Raw genomic sequence first — 16,113 nt, 5'->3', positions numbered from 1 at the left:
TGCTGTCCCCTCTATAATCACATCTCTACACAGAGCAATGCTGTCCCCTCTATAATCACATCTCTACACAGGGCGATGCTGTCCCCCGTATAATCACATCTCTACACAGGGCAATGCTGTCCCCTCTATAATCACATCTCTACACAGGGCAATGCTGTCCCCACTATAATCACATCTCTACACAGAGCAATGCTGTCCCCTCTATAATCACATCTCTACACAGAGCAATGCTGTCCCCACTATAATCACATCTCTACACAGAGCAATGCTGTCCCCTCTATAATCACATCTCTACACAGAGCAATGCTGTCCCCTCTATAATCACATCTCTACACAGGGCAATGCTGTCCCCTCTATAATCACATCTCTACACAGGGCAATGCTGTCCCCCGTATAATCACATCTCTACACAGGGCAATGCTGTCCCCTCTATAATCACATCTCTACACAGGGCAATGCTGTCCCCGCTATAATCACATCTCTACACAGAGCAATGCTGTCCCCTCTATAATCACATCTCTACACAGGGCAATGCTGTCCCCTCTATAATCACATCTCTACACAGGGCAATGCTGTCCCCTCTATAATCACATCTCTACACAGGGCAATGCTGTCCCCTCTATAATCACATCTCTACACAGAGCAATGCTGTCCCCGCTATAATCACATCTCTACACAGGGCAATGCTGTCCCCTCTATAATCACATCTCTACACAGGGCAATGCTGTCCCCTCTATAATCACATCTCTACACAGGGCAATGCTGTCCCCACTATAATCACATCTCTACACAGAGCAATGCTGTCCCCCGTATAATCACATCTCTACACAGAGCAATGCTGTCCCCACTATAATCACATCTCTACACAGAGCAATGCTGTCCCCCGTATAATCACATCTCTACACAGAGCGATGCTGTCCCCTCTATAATAACATCTCTACACAGGGCAATGCTGTCCCCCGTATAATCACATCTCTACACAGGGCAATGCCGTCCCCTCTATAATCACATCTCTACACAGGGCAATGCTGTCCCCCATATAATCCCATCTCTACACAGGGCAATGCTGTCCCCCGTATAATCACATCTCTACACAGGGCAATGCTGTCCCCTCTATAATCACATCTCTACACAGGGCAATGCTGTCCCCCGTATAATCACATCTCTACACAGGGCAATGCTGTCCCCCGTATAATCACATCTCTACACAGGGCAATGCTGTCCCCTCTATAATCACATCTCTACACAGAGCAATGCTGTCCCCCGTATAATCACATCTCTACACAGAGTGATGCTGTCCCCGCTATGATGACATCTCTACGGTGTCGCAGGGCTTTAGTGCCATAACGGCTGTTGTAGCCACAAAGTGAGCATTAAGAGCTGCTCAGTAAAGCGTCCTTCAAATGAACCCCAAACATTTGTAACATCTACGCAGCGATTCTTAACTAGGGTCTTAAAAAAAACAAAAAAACATTTTATCTGAATTTGGAGTCAAAAAGGAACATTCCAGACCGTCAAATTATTAGTTAACATAGCTCTTGACTCAAAAACCGTGGCATAAATATCAAAATTATATTTACAAATTACGTCTGTAAAAAGAAGATGAAGGTGTCAAAATGCACAAAACATTGAGCTACTGATTGAATGTCTGTATGTGTGTATATGTAATATAAAATGTGTATGTGCCTTGTAAAGTCTCTGCAATGATTGCGCGTAAGTAATAGCACCCCACAGTCTGGTTATGAAAGCGCATAGTGCATAGAACAGGATACTGTGACGGATGGAAGAAGCTCGGCCTCCCCCGTGCATAGAACGGGATACTGTGATGGATGGAAGAAGCTCGGGCCTTCCCCGTGCATAGAACGGGATACTGTGATGGATGGAAGAAGCTGGGCCTCCCTGTGCATAGAACGGGATACAGTGATGGATGGAAGAAGCTCTGGCCTTCCCTGTGCATAGAACGGGATACTGTGATGGATGGAAGAAGCTCGGCCTCCCCCGTGCATAGAACGGGATACTGTGATGGATGGAGAAGCTCGGCCTCCCCCGTGCATAGAACGGGATACTGTGATGGATGGAAGAAGCTCGGCCTCCCCCGTGCATAGAACGGGATACTGTGATGGATGGAAGAAGCTGGGCCTCCCCCGTGCATAGAACGGGATACTGTGATGGATGGAAGAAGCTGGGCCTCCCTGTGCATAGAACGGGATACAGTGATGGATGGAAGAAGCTCGGGCCTTCCCCGTGCATAGAACGGGATACTGTGATGGATGGAAGAAGCTCGGGCCTTCCCTGTGCATAGAACGGGATACTGTGATGGATGGAAGAAGCTCGGGCCTTCCCAGTGCAAAGAACGGGATACTGTGATGGATGGAAGAAGTTCGGGCCTCCCCCGTGCATAGAACGGGATACTGTGATGGATGGAAGAAGCTCGGGCCTTCCCTGTGCATAGAACGGGATCCTGTGATGGATGGAAGAAGCTCGGCCTTCCCCGTGCATAGAACGGGATACTGTGATGGATGGAAGAAGCTCGGGCCTCCCCCGTGCATAGAACGGGATACTGTGACGGATGGAAGAAGCTCGGACCTTCCCCGTGCATAGAACGGGATACTCTGATGGATGGAAGAAGCTCGGGCCTTCCCCGTGCATAGAACGGGATACTGTGATGGATGGAAGAAGCTCAGGCCTTCCCCGTGCATAGAACGGGATACTGTGATGGACTGAAGAAGCTCGGGCCTTCCCCGTGCATAGAACGGGATACTCTGATGGATGGAAGAAGCTCGGGCCTTCCCCGTGCATAGAACGGGATACATTGATGGATGGAAGAAGCTCAGGCCTTCCCCGTGCATAGAACGGGATACTGTGATGGATGGAAGAAGCTCGGGCCTTCCCTGTGCATAGAACGGGATACTGTGATGGATGGAAGAAGCTCTGGCCTTCCCCATGCATAGAACAGGATACTGTGATGGATGGAAGAAGCTCGGGCCTCCTCCGTGCATAGAACGGGATACTGTGATGGATGGAAGAAGCTTGGCCTTCCCTGTGCATAGAACGGGATACTGTGATGGATGGAAGAAGCTCGGCCTCCCCCGTGCATAGAACGGGATACTGTGATGGATGGAAGAAGCTCGGGCCTTCCCCGTGCATAGAACGTGATACTGTGATGGATGGAAGAAGCTCGGGCCTTCCCCGTGCATAGAACGGGATACTGTGATGGATGGAAGAAGCTCGGGCCTTCCCCGTGCATAGAACGGTATACTCTGATGGATGGAAGAAGCTCGGGCCTTCCCCGTGCATAGAACGTGATACTGTGATGGATGGAAGAAGCTCGGGCCTTCCCCGTGCATAGAACGGGATACTGTGACGGATGGAAGAAGCTCGGGCCTTCCCCGTGCATAGAACGGGATACTGTGATGGATGGAAGAAGCTCGGGCCTTCCCCGTGCATAGAACGGGATACTGTGATGGATGGAAGAAGCTCGGGCCTTCCCCGTGCATAGAACGGGATACTGTGATGGATGGAAGAAGCTCGGGCCTTCCCCGTGCATAGAACGGGATACTGTGATGGATGGAAGAAGCTCGGGCCTCCTCCGTGCATAGAACGGGATACTGTGATGGATGGATGGAAGCTCGGGCCTTCCCCGTGCATAGAACGGGATACTGTGATGGATGGAAGAAGCTCGGCCTCCCCCGTGCATAGAACGTGATACTGGGATGGAAGAAGCTCGGCCTCCCCCGTGCATAGAACGTGATACTGGGATGGATGGAAGAAGCTCTGCCTCCCCCGTGCATAGAACGGGATACTGTGATGGATGGAAGAAGCTCGGGCCTTCCCCATGCATAGAACGGGATACTGTGATGGATGGAAGAAGCTCGGGCCTTCCCCATGCATAGAACGGGATATTGTGATGGATGGAAGAAGCTCGGCCTTCCCCGTGCATAGAACGGGATACTGTGATGGATGGAAGAAGCTCGGGCCTTCCCCGTGCATAGAACGGGATACTGTGATGGATGGAAGAAGCTCGGGCCTTCCCCGTGCATAGAACGGGATACTGTGATGGATGGATGGAAGCTCGGGCCTTCCCCGTGCATAGAACGGGATACTGTGATGGATGGAAGAAGCTCGGCCTCCCCCGTGCATAGAACGTGATACTGGGATGGATGGAAGAAGCTCTGCCTCCCCGTGCATAGAACGGGATACTGTGATGGATGGAAGAAGCTCGGCCTTCCCCGTGCATAGAACGGGATACTGTGATGGATGGAAGAAGCTCGGGCCTTCCCCGTGCATAGAACGGGATACTGTGATGGATGGAAGAAGCTCGGGCCTTCCCCGTGCATAGAACGGGATACTGTGATGGATGGAAGAAGCTCGGGCCTCCCCTGTGCATAGAACGGGATACTGTGATGGATGGCAGAAGCTCGGGCCTTCCCCGTGCATAGAACGGGATACTGTGACGGATGGAAGAAGCTCGGGCCTCCCCGTGCATAGAACGGGATACAGTGATGGATGGAAGAAGCTCGGGCCTTCCCCGTGCATAGAACGGGATCCTGTGATGGATGGAAGAAGCTCTGGCCTTCCCCGTGCATAGAACGGGCTCCTGTGATGGATGGATGGAAGCTCGGGCCTTCCCCGTGCATAGAACGGGATCCTGTGATGGATGGAAGCTCGGACCTTCCCCGTGCATAGAACGGGATACTGTGATGGATGGAAGAAGCTCGGGCCTTCCCCGTGCATAGAACGTGATACTGTGATGGATGGAAGAAGCTCGAGCCTTCCCCGTGCATAGAACGGGATACTGTGATGGATGGAAGAAGCTCGGGCCTTCCCCGTGCATAGAACGGGATACTGTGATGGATGGAAGAAGCTCGGGCCTTCCCCGTGCATAGAACGGGATACTGTGATGGATGGAAGAAGCTCGGGCCTCCCCTGTGCATAGAACGGGATACTGTGATGGATGGAAGAAGCTCGGGCCTCCCCGTGCATAGAACGGGATACAGTGATGGATGGAAGAAGCTCGGGCCTTCCCCGTGCATAGAACGGGATCCTGTGATGGATGGAAGAAGCTCTGGCCTTCACCGTGCATAGAACGGGATACTGTGATGGATGGAAGAAGCTCGGGCCTTCCCCGTGCATAGAACGGGATACTGTGATGGATGGCAGAAGCTCGGGCCTTCCCCGTGCATAGAACGGGATACTGTGATGGAAGAAGCTCGGCCTTCCCCATGCATAGAACGGGATACTGTGATGGATGGAAGAAGCTCGAGCCTTCCCCGTGCATAGAACGGGATACTGTGATGGAAGAAGCTCGGCCTTCCCCATGCATAGAACGGGATACTGTGATGGATGGAAGAAGCTCGGGCCTTCCCCATGCATAGAACGGGATATTGTGATGGATGGAAGAAGCTCGGCCTTCCCCGTGCATAGAACGGGATACTGTGATGGATGGAAGAAGCTCGGGCCTTCCCCATGCATAGAACGGGATATTGTGATGGAAGGAAGAAGCTCGGGCCTTCCCCGTGCATAGAACGTGATACTGTGATGGATGGAAGAAGCTCGGGCCTTCCCCGTGCATAGAACGGGATACTGTGATGGATGGATGGAAGCTCGGGCCTTCCCCGTGCATAGAACGGGATACTGTGATGGATGGAAGAAGCTCGGCCTCCCCCGTGCATAGAACGTGATACTGGGATGGATGGAAGAAGCTCTGCCTCCCCCGTGCATAGAACGGGATACTGTGATGGATGGAAGAAGCTCGGGCCTTCCCCGTGCATAGAACGGGATACTGTGATGGATGGAAGAAGCTCGGGCCTTCCCCGTGCATAGAACGGGATACTGTGATGGATGGAAGAAGCTCGGGCCTCCCCTGTGCATAGAACGGGATACTGTGATGGATGGAAGAAGCTCGGGCCTCCCCGTGCATAGAACGGGATACAGTGATGGATGGAAGAAGCTCGGGCCTTCCCCGTGCATAGAACGGGATACTGTGATGGATGGAAGAAGCTCGGGCCTTCCCCGTGCATAGAACGGGATACTGTGATGGATGGAAGAAGCTTGAGCCTTCCCCGTGCATAGAACGGGATACTGTGATGGATGGAAGAAGCTCGGCCTTCCCCATGCATAGATTGGGATACTGTGATGGAAGAAGCTCGGCCTCCCCTGTGCATAGAACGGGATACTGTGATGGATGGAAGAAGCTCGGACCTTCCCTGTGCATAGAACGTGATACTGTGATGGATGGAAGAAGCTCGGGCCTTCCCCGTGCATAGAACGGGATACTGTGATGGATGGAAGAAGCTCGGGCCTTCCCCGTGCATAGAACGGGATACTGTGATGGATGGAAGAAGCTCGGGCCTTCCCCGTGCATAGAACGGGATACTGTGATGGATGGAAGAAGCTCGGGCCTTCCCCGTGCATAGAACGGGATACTGTGATGGATGGAAGAAGCTCGGGCCTTCCCCGTGCATAGGACGGGATACTGTGATGGATGGAAGAAGCTCTGGCCTTCCCCGTGCATAGGACGGGATACTGTGATGGATGGAAGACGCTCGGGCCTTCCCCGTGCATAGGACGGGATACTGTGATGGATGGAAGAAGCTCTGGCCTTCCCCGTGCATAGGACGGGATACTGTGATGGATGGAAGAAGCTCTGGCCTTCCCCGTGCATAGAACGGAATACTGTGATGGATGGAAGAAGCTCGGGCCTTCCCCGTGTGTCAGCACATTACCACTTTCTGACAGCAGCAGCCAAGGCAGGTGTAGATCTGAGCCAGGACCCTGCTGGAGCACAGGCTGCCCGCCGCTTCCTGGAGGAGAGGAACAGCGGCCGGGTAATCCCCCGCCTCCATCACATGGATACCTGAAACAAAGACATGGGCAACATAACCAACGGCACTGCCCACATGTAAATGTCCCACGTCGTGCGGGCCAATAGGAAGCCGTGATGACATGCCCTGCGGCTTCCTATTGGCCCACATGACCGGGACATTTAAACCTGCAGAGAGATTGCGGCAGCAACTACTGAGGTACGTGTCTCGGGGAGCAGGGGGTCCCCAGAGCTGAAATCAATGCGGTTCAGCTACGGAGACCCCCTGCTTCAAACCTAAAGGGGAAGGGTAAAGATGCTCCTTTAACACGCCATGAAGCTATTGACAGGTCATTCTTGATCTGCAATTAGTGAAGTAAAGCCATGTGTGCATGAAAGTAAGACTTGTGTTGTGTGTGCTACATATTGTTACCGTAGCTCATACATTCTGAAAGTAACCTATTTATATTGAACATCGGTGGACTTATTATAACGTTTCCACTCCCTGCTCACGCACGCTCCGTGTTTGCTCTCATCGGTAGCGAGTACAAACACACCACCCCTGATAACGGTCAGGGGTCGAAGGTTACTTAGGATAGGATGTTCTATATATTAAAAAAGATATTGAGATGTCACTTTTACGATTGCTGTGACTGGGCTGTTCTCCTCCGATAACAATATTCATATATGGTCATGAAAGAGTGAGCCAAAATAAGAGAATTTTAGCGTATGCTTATAGGATGTGCATGGTCTATGCAACGGGCGCGGAATTACAGGGGATTAATAGTGAACGCTCAGTCTCTGGGGGTCATGACAAGGTCGCAGCAGCCCATGCGAGTGAGCGATCACCGTGGCCACTGGTAATGACGGCTCTCCTCTGCAGCAAGATGACCAGGAAGAAAAGGGTCATGGTTTAGTTTTCCCTCTCCTACATGTAACAGTTCGGGAGATTATAAAAAGGCTGCCGGGAGGTGAACCTGGAATCTGGTCTGACAGGGCGGGCCGTTCGAACGAAAGTTATTTCCCGCCCTGCGCCAAAACGTATGATGAAAGCAGAGCGCGCACCTTGCAGGAAAGCCGCGGAGGTGTAGAGGACATCTTTCACTTGGTGCGCGGCCTGCGCGGTGAGGAGAGACCCTGTCTCCTCGTGTGGTGCTCTCCATGCTCCGAGCAGCCGGAGGAGATTACACTGTGCGTGGTCGGTCTCCGGAGGAGAAGCAGAAACCTGGGGAAGCAGATGGGGAGAGGCGCAGATAAAGGCCTGCATCTGGAAGGGGAGACGCCGCCGCACGGGCGGAAAACCGGCCAGGAATAACGGGGGATGTGTAACGAGGAGGGGAAACCAGCTTTAAAAACAAACAAATAACACTAGTAGCATTTTAGATACACGTCTCAGGCCCAAATCCACTACGTTGTTCTGTTAAGTCAGGGAACATAACGGGATGTTTACTAATACAGGGTCAGAGGTTAAGGTCCCGAGTTAGCGCCTATCCTCGCTAATGTTGAACTAACTGCTTCTCATTATCTTGGGCGTACCGTCACGTTATTGCAGCATAAAGGAACGTGATGTTCCCATAGCGTGAAGTTAAGTGCATCTTAGTGTTACTCCGATACACACCCTGAAACAGGGGTTTAGCGCAAGTTGGGAGAGAAGAAAGTAAGCCTATGTTAATGACATCCTGCCTAACTGTAGGGTTACCCCCACTCACCCCCTATAAAAGCCCTACTTCTTGGTCTGCATGTGAGTGCAGATAAGTTTAGGTATGACTTACAGTAACTAGTGTAACCTCCGGTCACATCGCCTCATTCCTTTACTATGTCCTAATGACCCAGCTGGAACATTATGTGCACTCGCTCGTTTCCTAGGGGAAGATCGAGCAGCCGGCCCCGGCAGTGGAGACGCACATAAGCAAATGGGACTTCTTCCCAGCATCTTGTACACGGGCCTCAGTGTCACAAGGTAATGCGCACAGACACGGAAAATGTAATCGGAGGGCTCTCAGATTACACAAATGTCTTCCTGGATTTAAAGAACGGCTATAAAAATACTCACGCACAAAATGACGGAAGAATGGCAGACTTATTGATTTGTCTCCTCTCTTTTGGAGACCTCTGCACAGGACACATTAGCAGCGCCAGGACGCCGCGCCAGCGTTTCTTAGCAAAGCTTTTCCCCCCCAAACAATAACACACAAGAGGTTCCTATTGTATGATGGTACCGTAGGGATATATGTGGGAACGGGTAAATCCACTGAACTAAAAGTTACTAATCGCTAGAACATTATCATAACATCGCGAATCCCACCGCGCTGCCGCCTTCTCACCTCCGCGCTGGTCAGTAACCGGAAAAGGTCCTGGATGTCTTGCAGGTGGTCTGCAGACAGCCATATAGCCCCCTGTAATGCAGCCAGTCTCTGCAGGGACGCAGACAGCTCCTGTGAGTACCCGGCATAGAGTACCCTCTGCCACAGCCCCACGCTGCTCCTCACGTTACCTCCATCCAGGCCGCCCGCTTCCAACACTGCAAGAGACATTCAGTCTTTATCTCGCATCCGGGTACAGCGCTCAGAAACTAGGCCGCTTCCTTCGCCATGAAACACAGCTGCCCGTCTGCCTGTTAACTCTACTCGATTTAACCCTTTGGGGCACTTCGTAATTTGCTGGTGAAAATTCTGATAGCCAAAGTGTGCAGGGCCAAAAAGGGCCCCATCTTATCCAAAACCCTCACGGTCCGAATAAAAACCACTTTATTGTGGTCACTTAATACTGGGTGTTATAAAATAAACATGCAGTCCCCAACACATCCCAGGCAAGCGCAAAACCCAAACATGTAACCCTCGTGCATTTGACTACTAAGTGGTTAATCATGGGAAGGTTAATAAATTATCCCAGCGTGTACAGTATCATACCCATCCCAAAATTCGGTGTTGGGATAGGGCAGGGAGGAATTATGTCCCTCTGGATCAGTGTTTTTCAACCGGGGTTCCCCGGGACTCCCTAACGAGTTCCCTGCAATATTCAGGTCATATGAAAATGACACCAAACACAGAAGAATTTACAATGTATCGGATCTCAGACGCGCTATTAGAGAGGGTTGGGGTTCCTTACAATGCATCTGATCTCAGGCGCGCTATTAGAGAGGGTCGGGGTTCCTTACAATGCATCTGATCTCAGACGCGCTATTAGAGAGGGTTGGGGTTCCTTACAATGCATCTGATCTCAGGCGCGCTATTAGAGAGGGTCGGGGTTCCTTACAATGCATCTGATCTCAGACGCGCTATTAGAGAGGGTTGGGGTTCCTTACAATGCATCTGATCTCAGACGCGCTATTAGAGAGGGTTGGGGTACCTTACAATGCATCTGATCTCAGACACGCTATTAGAGAGGGTTGGGGTTCCTTACAATGCATCTGATATCAGACGCGCTATTAGAGAGGGTCGGGGTTCCTTACAATGCATCGGATCTCAGATGCGCTATTAGAGAGGGTTGGGGTTCCTCACACTAGGCCAAGGGTGGTCAACTCCATTCCTCAAGGGCCACCAACAGGTCAGGCTTTCAGGATATCCCTGCTTCAGCACAAGTGGCTCATTTGAAGTCTGCACCACCTATGCTGAAGCAGCGATACCCTGACCTGTTGGTGGCCCTTGCCACCCCTGCCCTAGGCTAGGTCTCCAAAGGCTCCTACAGAAAAGAGGGCTCACGCCCCTTACAGTCACACGGGAGTGTTAGCGCAGAGTATTAATATTATATTGCCGAATGAAAATGCAAACAATGTATAATATAGGGAGCCGCGAATTCCTGCCCCACAGAGCAGTGAATGGGCATGGTACAGCTCGGGACACACGCGGCGATGGGGAAAATAGCAGGGTGCTACGTACACTACCAGCACTGTGAAAGCAGAAAGGAGAGAGTAAAAGAGGTCAAAGAAAACGCAGACATATATCTCTTACCTCTGATCAGTGCTCCGTCTATCTGTCTGGTATGTTCCTCCGTGAAACCGCCGGTCACGTTGACATGGAAAACCACCATGTTGTACAGAACCGTTAACTCGAGGGGAAGGCCGGGGAGAGTGGCTGGTAAACCTGCGGTCACACACGGGAACGGCGAGCGTTAGTTATATATCAGATATTATATCTACAGAGTCGCAGCGCCTGGCCCAATGCAGGGTGGGCTGTTATTATCATATAAATGGCACAAGGGGAAAAGAGGGGGTGAACGGGACACGGAAAATGAATTTCAGACGCAATGACCAACTAAGGAAACTTAAACGCAGTCTCCCTTAAAGCTGCCGTCCAAGCAATATCCTACGTGGTGTGTGTTATTTTTAATAAATCAGTTCTATACTATGAGAAAATACTTGTAGCATTTATAAAATAAAAAAAAAAAAAACAACTCTGAATAAAATTGAATGTATTATAATGTAACAATCCTTTTTTTGTTTCAATAGCAACCACTTACAAAGTCACAGATACGGAGTCAACACTCCTCTACAGTGATTCAGCGAACCCCCGAGCCGAATCTTCGCCGATCGATCGGCAATTTAATTACTTCTCATTGTGTGCATTGTATTGATGCACATATTAAAGGGAAAATAAATAAAATGCGCAGCTTGTACGTCTGCATGAATCAGCGCAGCAGCCTGAGCAATACTAGCTCTGTCTGGTAACCCAGTGAGGTACGATGTATTTCCCCCACAAATATGAGGAGGTCACAAGTTATACTGAGCACTTTATTTTTGAATTTCCCAAACGCAGGACATCGGTGGGAGGTAACAAGTCAGCATAGTGTAAACGTGAGGCCGCTCGGCTGATATTTCCCCCTGAGAGAGGGCTAGGTGTATAATAGAACCAAGAGCAGTAATTTCAGCATATAATGTATGTATACAGACACGCTCAGTAACGACGCTGCCGGCCCAAATGGTTCACACAGCCGGTCACTAAAAGATACGCTGAAACATACATCTGATTTGTAAGTCATTCTGTTGAAACGCTTCCTTATAAAAATGGGAATTATAAATAAAACTGGATGGTAAGTGACTCTGGTTAACAAACGGTGGCGGGTGCCAGTGTGATGGATTGGATAAAATGCCTATTTCTTCATCTGTAATACCTTGCTATGTTCCTTACTCAAAATGGCTACCGCAGCTACCCCTCCCATCAAGTATGGAAGATGGCACCCAAACCAAAAGCTGATGTGTCCACTGAAACTACAATAACAAGACCATACAAGGAAAAGACCTAACAAGAACCAATGAGACACTGACCTGTGCATTGGCACACAACCTTTAGACCTCAGACAGCTCCTTTTGCATACAATCTCTCCCCTTAGCCCCTATATAAAAAACGCGGGCTGTAGCAATAAAGAGAAGCATTATCATTCTGAACTTTGTGTCAGTGTGATTTTTCTCAGTGCACTACCTATGTAGGAAACCAATCTGGACGGGGACAGATACTCTGCAGACGTTTTTGTCTGATCCAATTCATCAGCTTCTCCCTCCTCCAAAGCAACGCCGTTACTCCCATCTATTAGGCTCCAAGGGAAACCTGCAGCATATTTGCCGAACTACGTTTTAATCCAGGTTGTGAACAGCTGAACATGACAGGGAAGAGCGGGCACCTTGTATTTTCTGGAGCAGTCTGTACAAGTCGGTGTGACATTGCTGCTGCTGCTGCCGCCTCAGCTGATGTGGATTCCTGGAAGAGGCGGAAACCTACGAAGTAACCAAATCCAACGTCAGTAACTCCATTATCAATGAATGCAAGCAGGGATATTCTTAAAATCTGGCCTGTGTTGGTGGCTTGAGAACTAGAGTTGGCCACCCCTGCACTAGAACAGTGTATGTTAAACATATATTATCCCAATAATTACTAATATATATATATATATATATATATATATATATATATCAGACCTACTTAAGACATGCAGATGAGCATACAGTTGTAGTTACATTTATATATATATATATATATATATATATGGACTGGTTTTTGGCTTGTAACATCGCTATGATTTTATTGTTTGTATCTCATAATGTGTTAAATAAATGTATCTTTATATTTTTCTAATACTGGAGTGTCGTGGCCCTTTTCTATTTTTTATATTGTTTTGATCAGGACATATGAACACGATCGCCCAGCGAGCCACTATGTTACAGCTAAGTGCCTGTTCTTATTCCATTTACTTCCAGGAGTGCTTTCACCAGATGTAGCGTATGCATGTATATATCCTACTGCTCGCACACTAAAGTGCAACCCCTTCATTAATTAAAGAACAAAGAAAAGTGCTCCTTAAAATATTTATCGTTTTTATTTTAGTTGAACTCATTTCTATTCACAAATATTACAATATCCATGTACTACACAAGCAGCAAATCCAGCGATTATTATTGAACATTTGCTCATTAGATGGGTGCAAATAAATGGCCCACCTTTCAATATATATCAAATATCCCATAACCCGGTTATTTTCTCAATTTAATCAGAGACGATAGAAAACAATTTTCACCGCACAATTTCAGTCGGTCACATCCTTCAGGCGCAGAGAACGTAGTTATAGGGGGAAGAATCCTCAGCTGTTCTTAGCTTGGTGGTGTTAAATGAATCCAATCTTTATAGATGTGAGAAATCCCTGTTTATCTCACTGTCAGCCCAAATATTCTTAGTCAATTATCTACTTTAGAACAGTTTCTTCATTTAGACTGATTTAGAAGACCTTTCTTTGTTCTGCCACTAAGTAACTGTAGTTAATCCTACAAACACACAGGCAGAAACGGCTTCTCTCTGTGCGAGCCTGAATTATATCCAGTAGACGGGCAAAAACAAAAAAACCCACTCACCTGAGACGAGTAACATTGGGGTAAATATGGAGGTGACCTCCAGTGGAGCAGAGTGTCTATCACTGCTGTGGTTCCAATAAGGCCTTGACCCCGCTGCCTACTACAGCGTCCGCCACAGACAAGAGCCCTCCCCTCAATGGCGCCGTGCCCGCCGCGTGGGGGGGCCGCAGCGCTGGGGTGAGAGCTGCTCCTGCTCTCAATAGAATTGAGAGTAGGACTCGCGACACGGCACGCCCCCCAGCGGTTCAGCCAATGAGGGCGAACCTGCCGGGTGACATCATGGCCGCGCCCCCGTCACTCCCCCCCCGCCCCCGGTCTCTCTTCCTGCTGTGAGCTGCAGACCAGGGAATCGGCTGCACGCGCCGCTAATCTCGCGGGCGCGCGTTGCAGCGGAGTTACCGGGGCCTTAGCCTAAGGTTGCCGGGCGGATTCCCCAAAAATACCGGACACAATGGTGAAAGCACTCCCAGGCTCCTGACACCTCCTGATTGGTTGCTGCTTGGTAATGCAGCCAATCAGGATGGAGGAAGCTGCCAAGCCCCACTCAGGGAAATCCAGCGGTCCCCAAAGCCGGTCAGATCACAAAGTCCAGAAAGAGAATACCGGACACATGTCCAGTATAACCTCTAATTGTTTGCTGGACAGTGTCCAAAAACAGCAGTTTGGTTCAACACTGGACACCCTATTCCCGAACTCGCTTGCCACAATACAATAAAGTGGAGCGACTTTAACAACCAGAGCGGGGATTGACAACTACGCTTCAAGATGTTCAGCGCCAGCTCCCGTGGTCTCTCCTGCGCCGGCCCCCACCATCTCTCCAGCCCCCGCAGTCTCTCCTGCGCCGGCCCCCGCTGCCTCTCCTGTCCCTGTGGTCTCTCCAGTGCCGGCCCCCGCTGCCTCTCCTGTCCCTGTGGTCACTCCTGCACCGGCCCCCAACTCCTCTCCTGCGCCAGCCCCCACCGCCTCTCTAGCCCCCGTGGTCTATCTTGCTCCGGCCCCTGCGGTCTCTCCTGCGCCGGCCCCTGCGGTCTCTCCTGCGCCGCACCCCCACCCCGTGGTCTCTCCTGCACCGGCCCCGGTGCTCTCTCCAGCCCCCGCGGCAGACGAGGAGCCTCCGGGTGCAGGGAGGCAACATTTTCCGAGCAGATTATAAAAAAAAAAATTCCCATTGTTTAGGGTCCCGATGACTAGTGGTAGAAAACCCTCTCCGGGGCACCACTGGATAAAAGCAAATACATTGAATTTATCCAAGTAGTAAATTATATCATTTTTTAACAGGATTCCCTTTCTTTCTGGTGCGGTTTTTTTGCAGCCGGGTGACTGAGAAGTGAACCCTTTCATTTGGCAAAGCAAATCCTTTCTGAGAACTTGTTCCCCGCGTACACATGCGGTAATGTTTCCGTAACGCATAGGGTAAATATAAAGAAGATGGCAGTACCCGCCACTGGCTGACGATGGCGTTATTCTCATCTGACCACCATGTTAGACAGTCGCCCCCGGGAAGGTCTCGGGGTGCCTCTCCCCACACCTCCATGTCCTCTGCAAGTTAGAACAAACGTCTCACGGACACACCGGGGGCATATCCTGCGGGATGGACATGGCCGTCAGCGATGGTATGTACAGACGATGTTACCCCAGAGCCTTGGTTCCCAAGGGGGGTGGGAGGGGGGGGTAGAATAACAGGGCAGTTTGTGCAGAGATAAATAACCCACAGTATCCTACATCGACGGCACGATTATGGAAGTAGTTTGTGGGGTAATAAATCCATGTCCCAAGAGAAGGGTAATAAGGAAGGGGTAGTCTGTGGGGTATTATGCCAGAGTTGCAGCATTTGCTGGGTAATAATGGGTCGTGTGTGGGGTAATAAGACAGTGTGGCAGCATCAGTGGGGTAATAAGGGGTAATTTGTGGGCTGCTGTCAAGGTGTCTGGGGCAGTTCATAGGGTGAAGTATATAATGGGTTTCCTACATCCCCATGTGAGGGCTGCAGTACTATCACTGGTACAGAATATTGCAGGGGGCAGTCTCCAACCCCGGGCGGTTGGAGGTCGCAGGGTGTAGGGGAACCGACTGTGTCACTGTCCCGCCCGGAGTAACTGATCTTTTCCCGCCAGAATGGTCCCGGATCCTGCAGCCCACGAGAAGCAGCGCGTGTCTACAGCGCGCGCCAGGACCCTGCAGTCCGGGAGAAGCAGCGCGCGCCAGCTTTCCAAACGCAGATCTCTTTCACCGTCATACCGGGGCGCGCGGGCGCCTACATACGTCACGAGGGAGAGCTACGGCCATCTTGCTACACCCGAATTGTGGCCCCCCCCCCCTTACACCCAGTAAGGGAAACCATGCACTTCCGGTGTTCAGTCAGAAGCGGACATGTAATCATGTATTTCCTGTCCCCTCACTGAGCTGTCACCTCACACACATTTCTATTTAAACAAACTTTACTGCTACACACACAGTAGCACCACTAAAATAG

General features: G+C 50.4%; 1 protein-coding gene across 5 annotated transcripts in view; it reads right to left on the bottom strand.

Annotated features, from left to right (window-relative positions):
• The window catches only part of FANCG (FA complementation group G), a 36,266-nt gene extending 20,371 nt beyond the window's left edge, over positions 1-15,895 (bottom strand). The window contains exons 1-7 of one of the 5 annotated variants that reach the window (XM_075580858.1): positions 15,610-15,895; positions 15,079-15,224; positions 12,419-12,512; positions 10,753-10,884; positions 9,127-9,323; positions 7,868-8,027; positions 6,726-6,856 (exon numbers count right to left, since the gene is read on the bottom strand). In XM_075580858.1, coding sequence (XP_075436973.1) covers positions 6,726-6,856; positions 7,868-8,027; positions 9,127-9,323; positions 10,753-10,884; positions 12,419-12,512; positions 15,079-15,174 — 810 coding nt within the window. In that variant the 5' untranslated portion in view covers positions 15,175-15,224; positions 15,610-15,895. Of the gene's footprint in view, positions 1-6,725; positions 6,857-7,867; positions 8,028-9,126; positions 9,324-10,752; positions 10,885-12,219; positions 12,394-12,418; positions 12,513-15,078 lie in introns of those variants that run through there. The other 4 variants (XM_075580859.1, XM_075580834.1, XM_075580865.1 and 1 more) reach the window with 4 other exon arrangements.
• Positions 15,896-16,113: the final 218 nt, after the last annotated feature.

The sequence above is a fragment of the Ascaphus truei genome, chromosome 1 (assembly GCF_040206685.1).
Source record: "Ascaphus truei isolate aAscTru1 chromosome 1, aAscTru1.hap1, whole genome shotgun sequence".
Lineage (NCBI taxonomy): Eukaryota > Metazoa > Chordata > Amphibia > Anura > Ascaphidae > Ascaphus > Ascaphus truei.
Note: the sequence above shows the minus strand (reverse complement) of the source record. Positions and strands in the feature narration are given on the sequence as shown.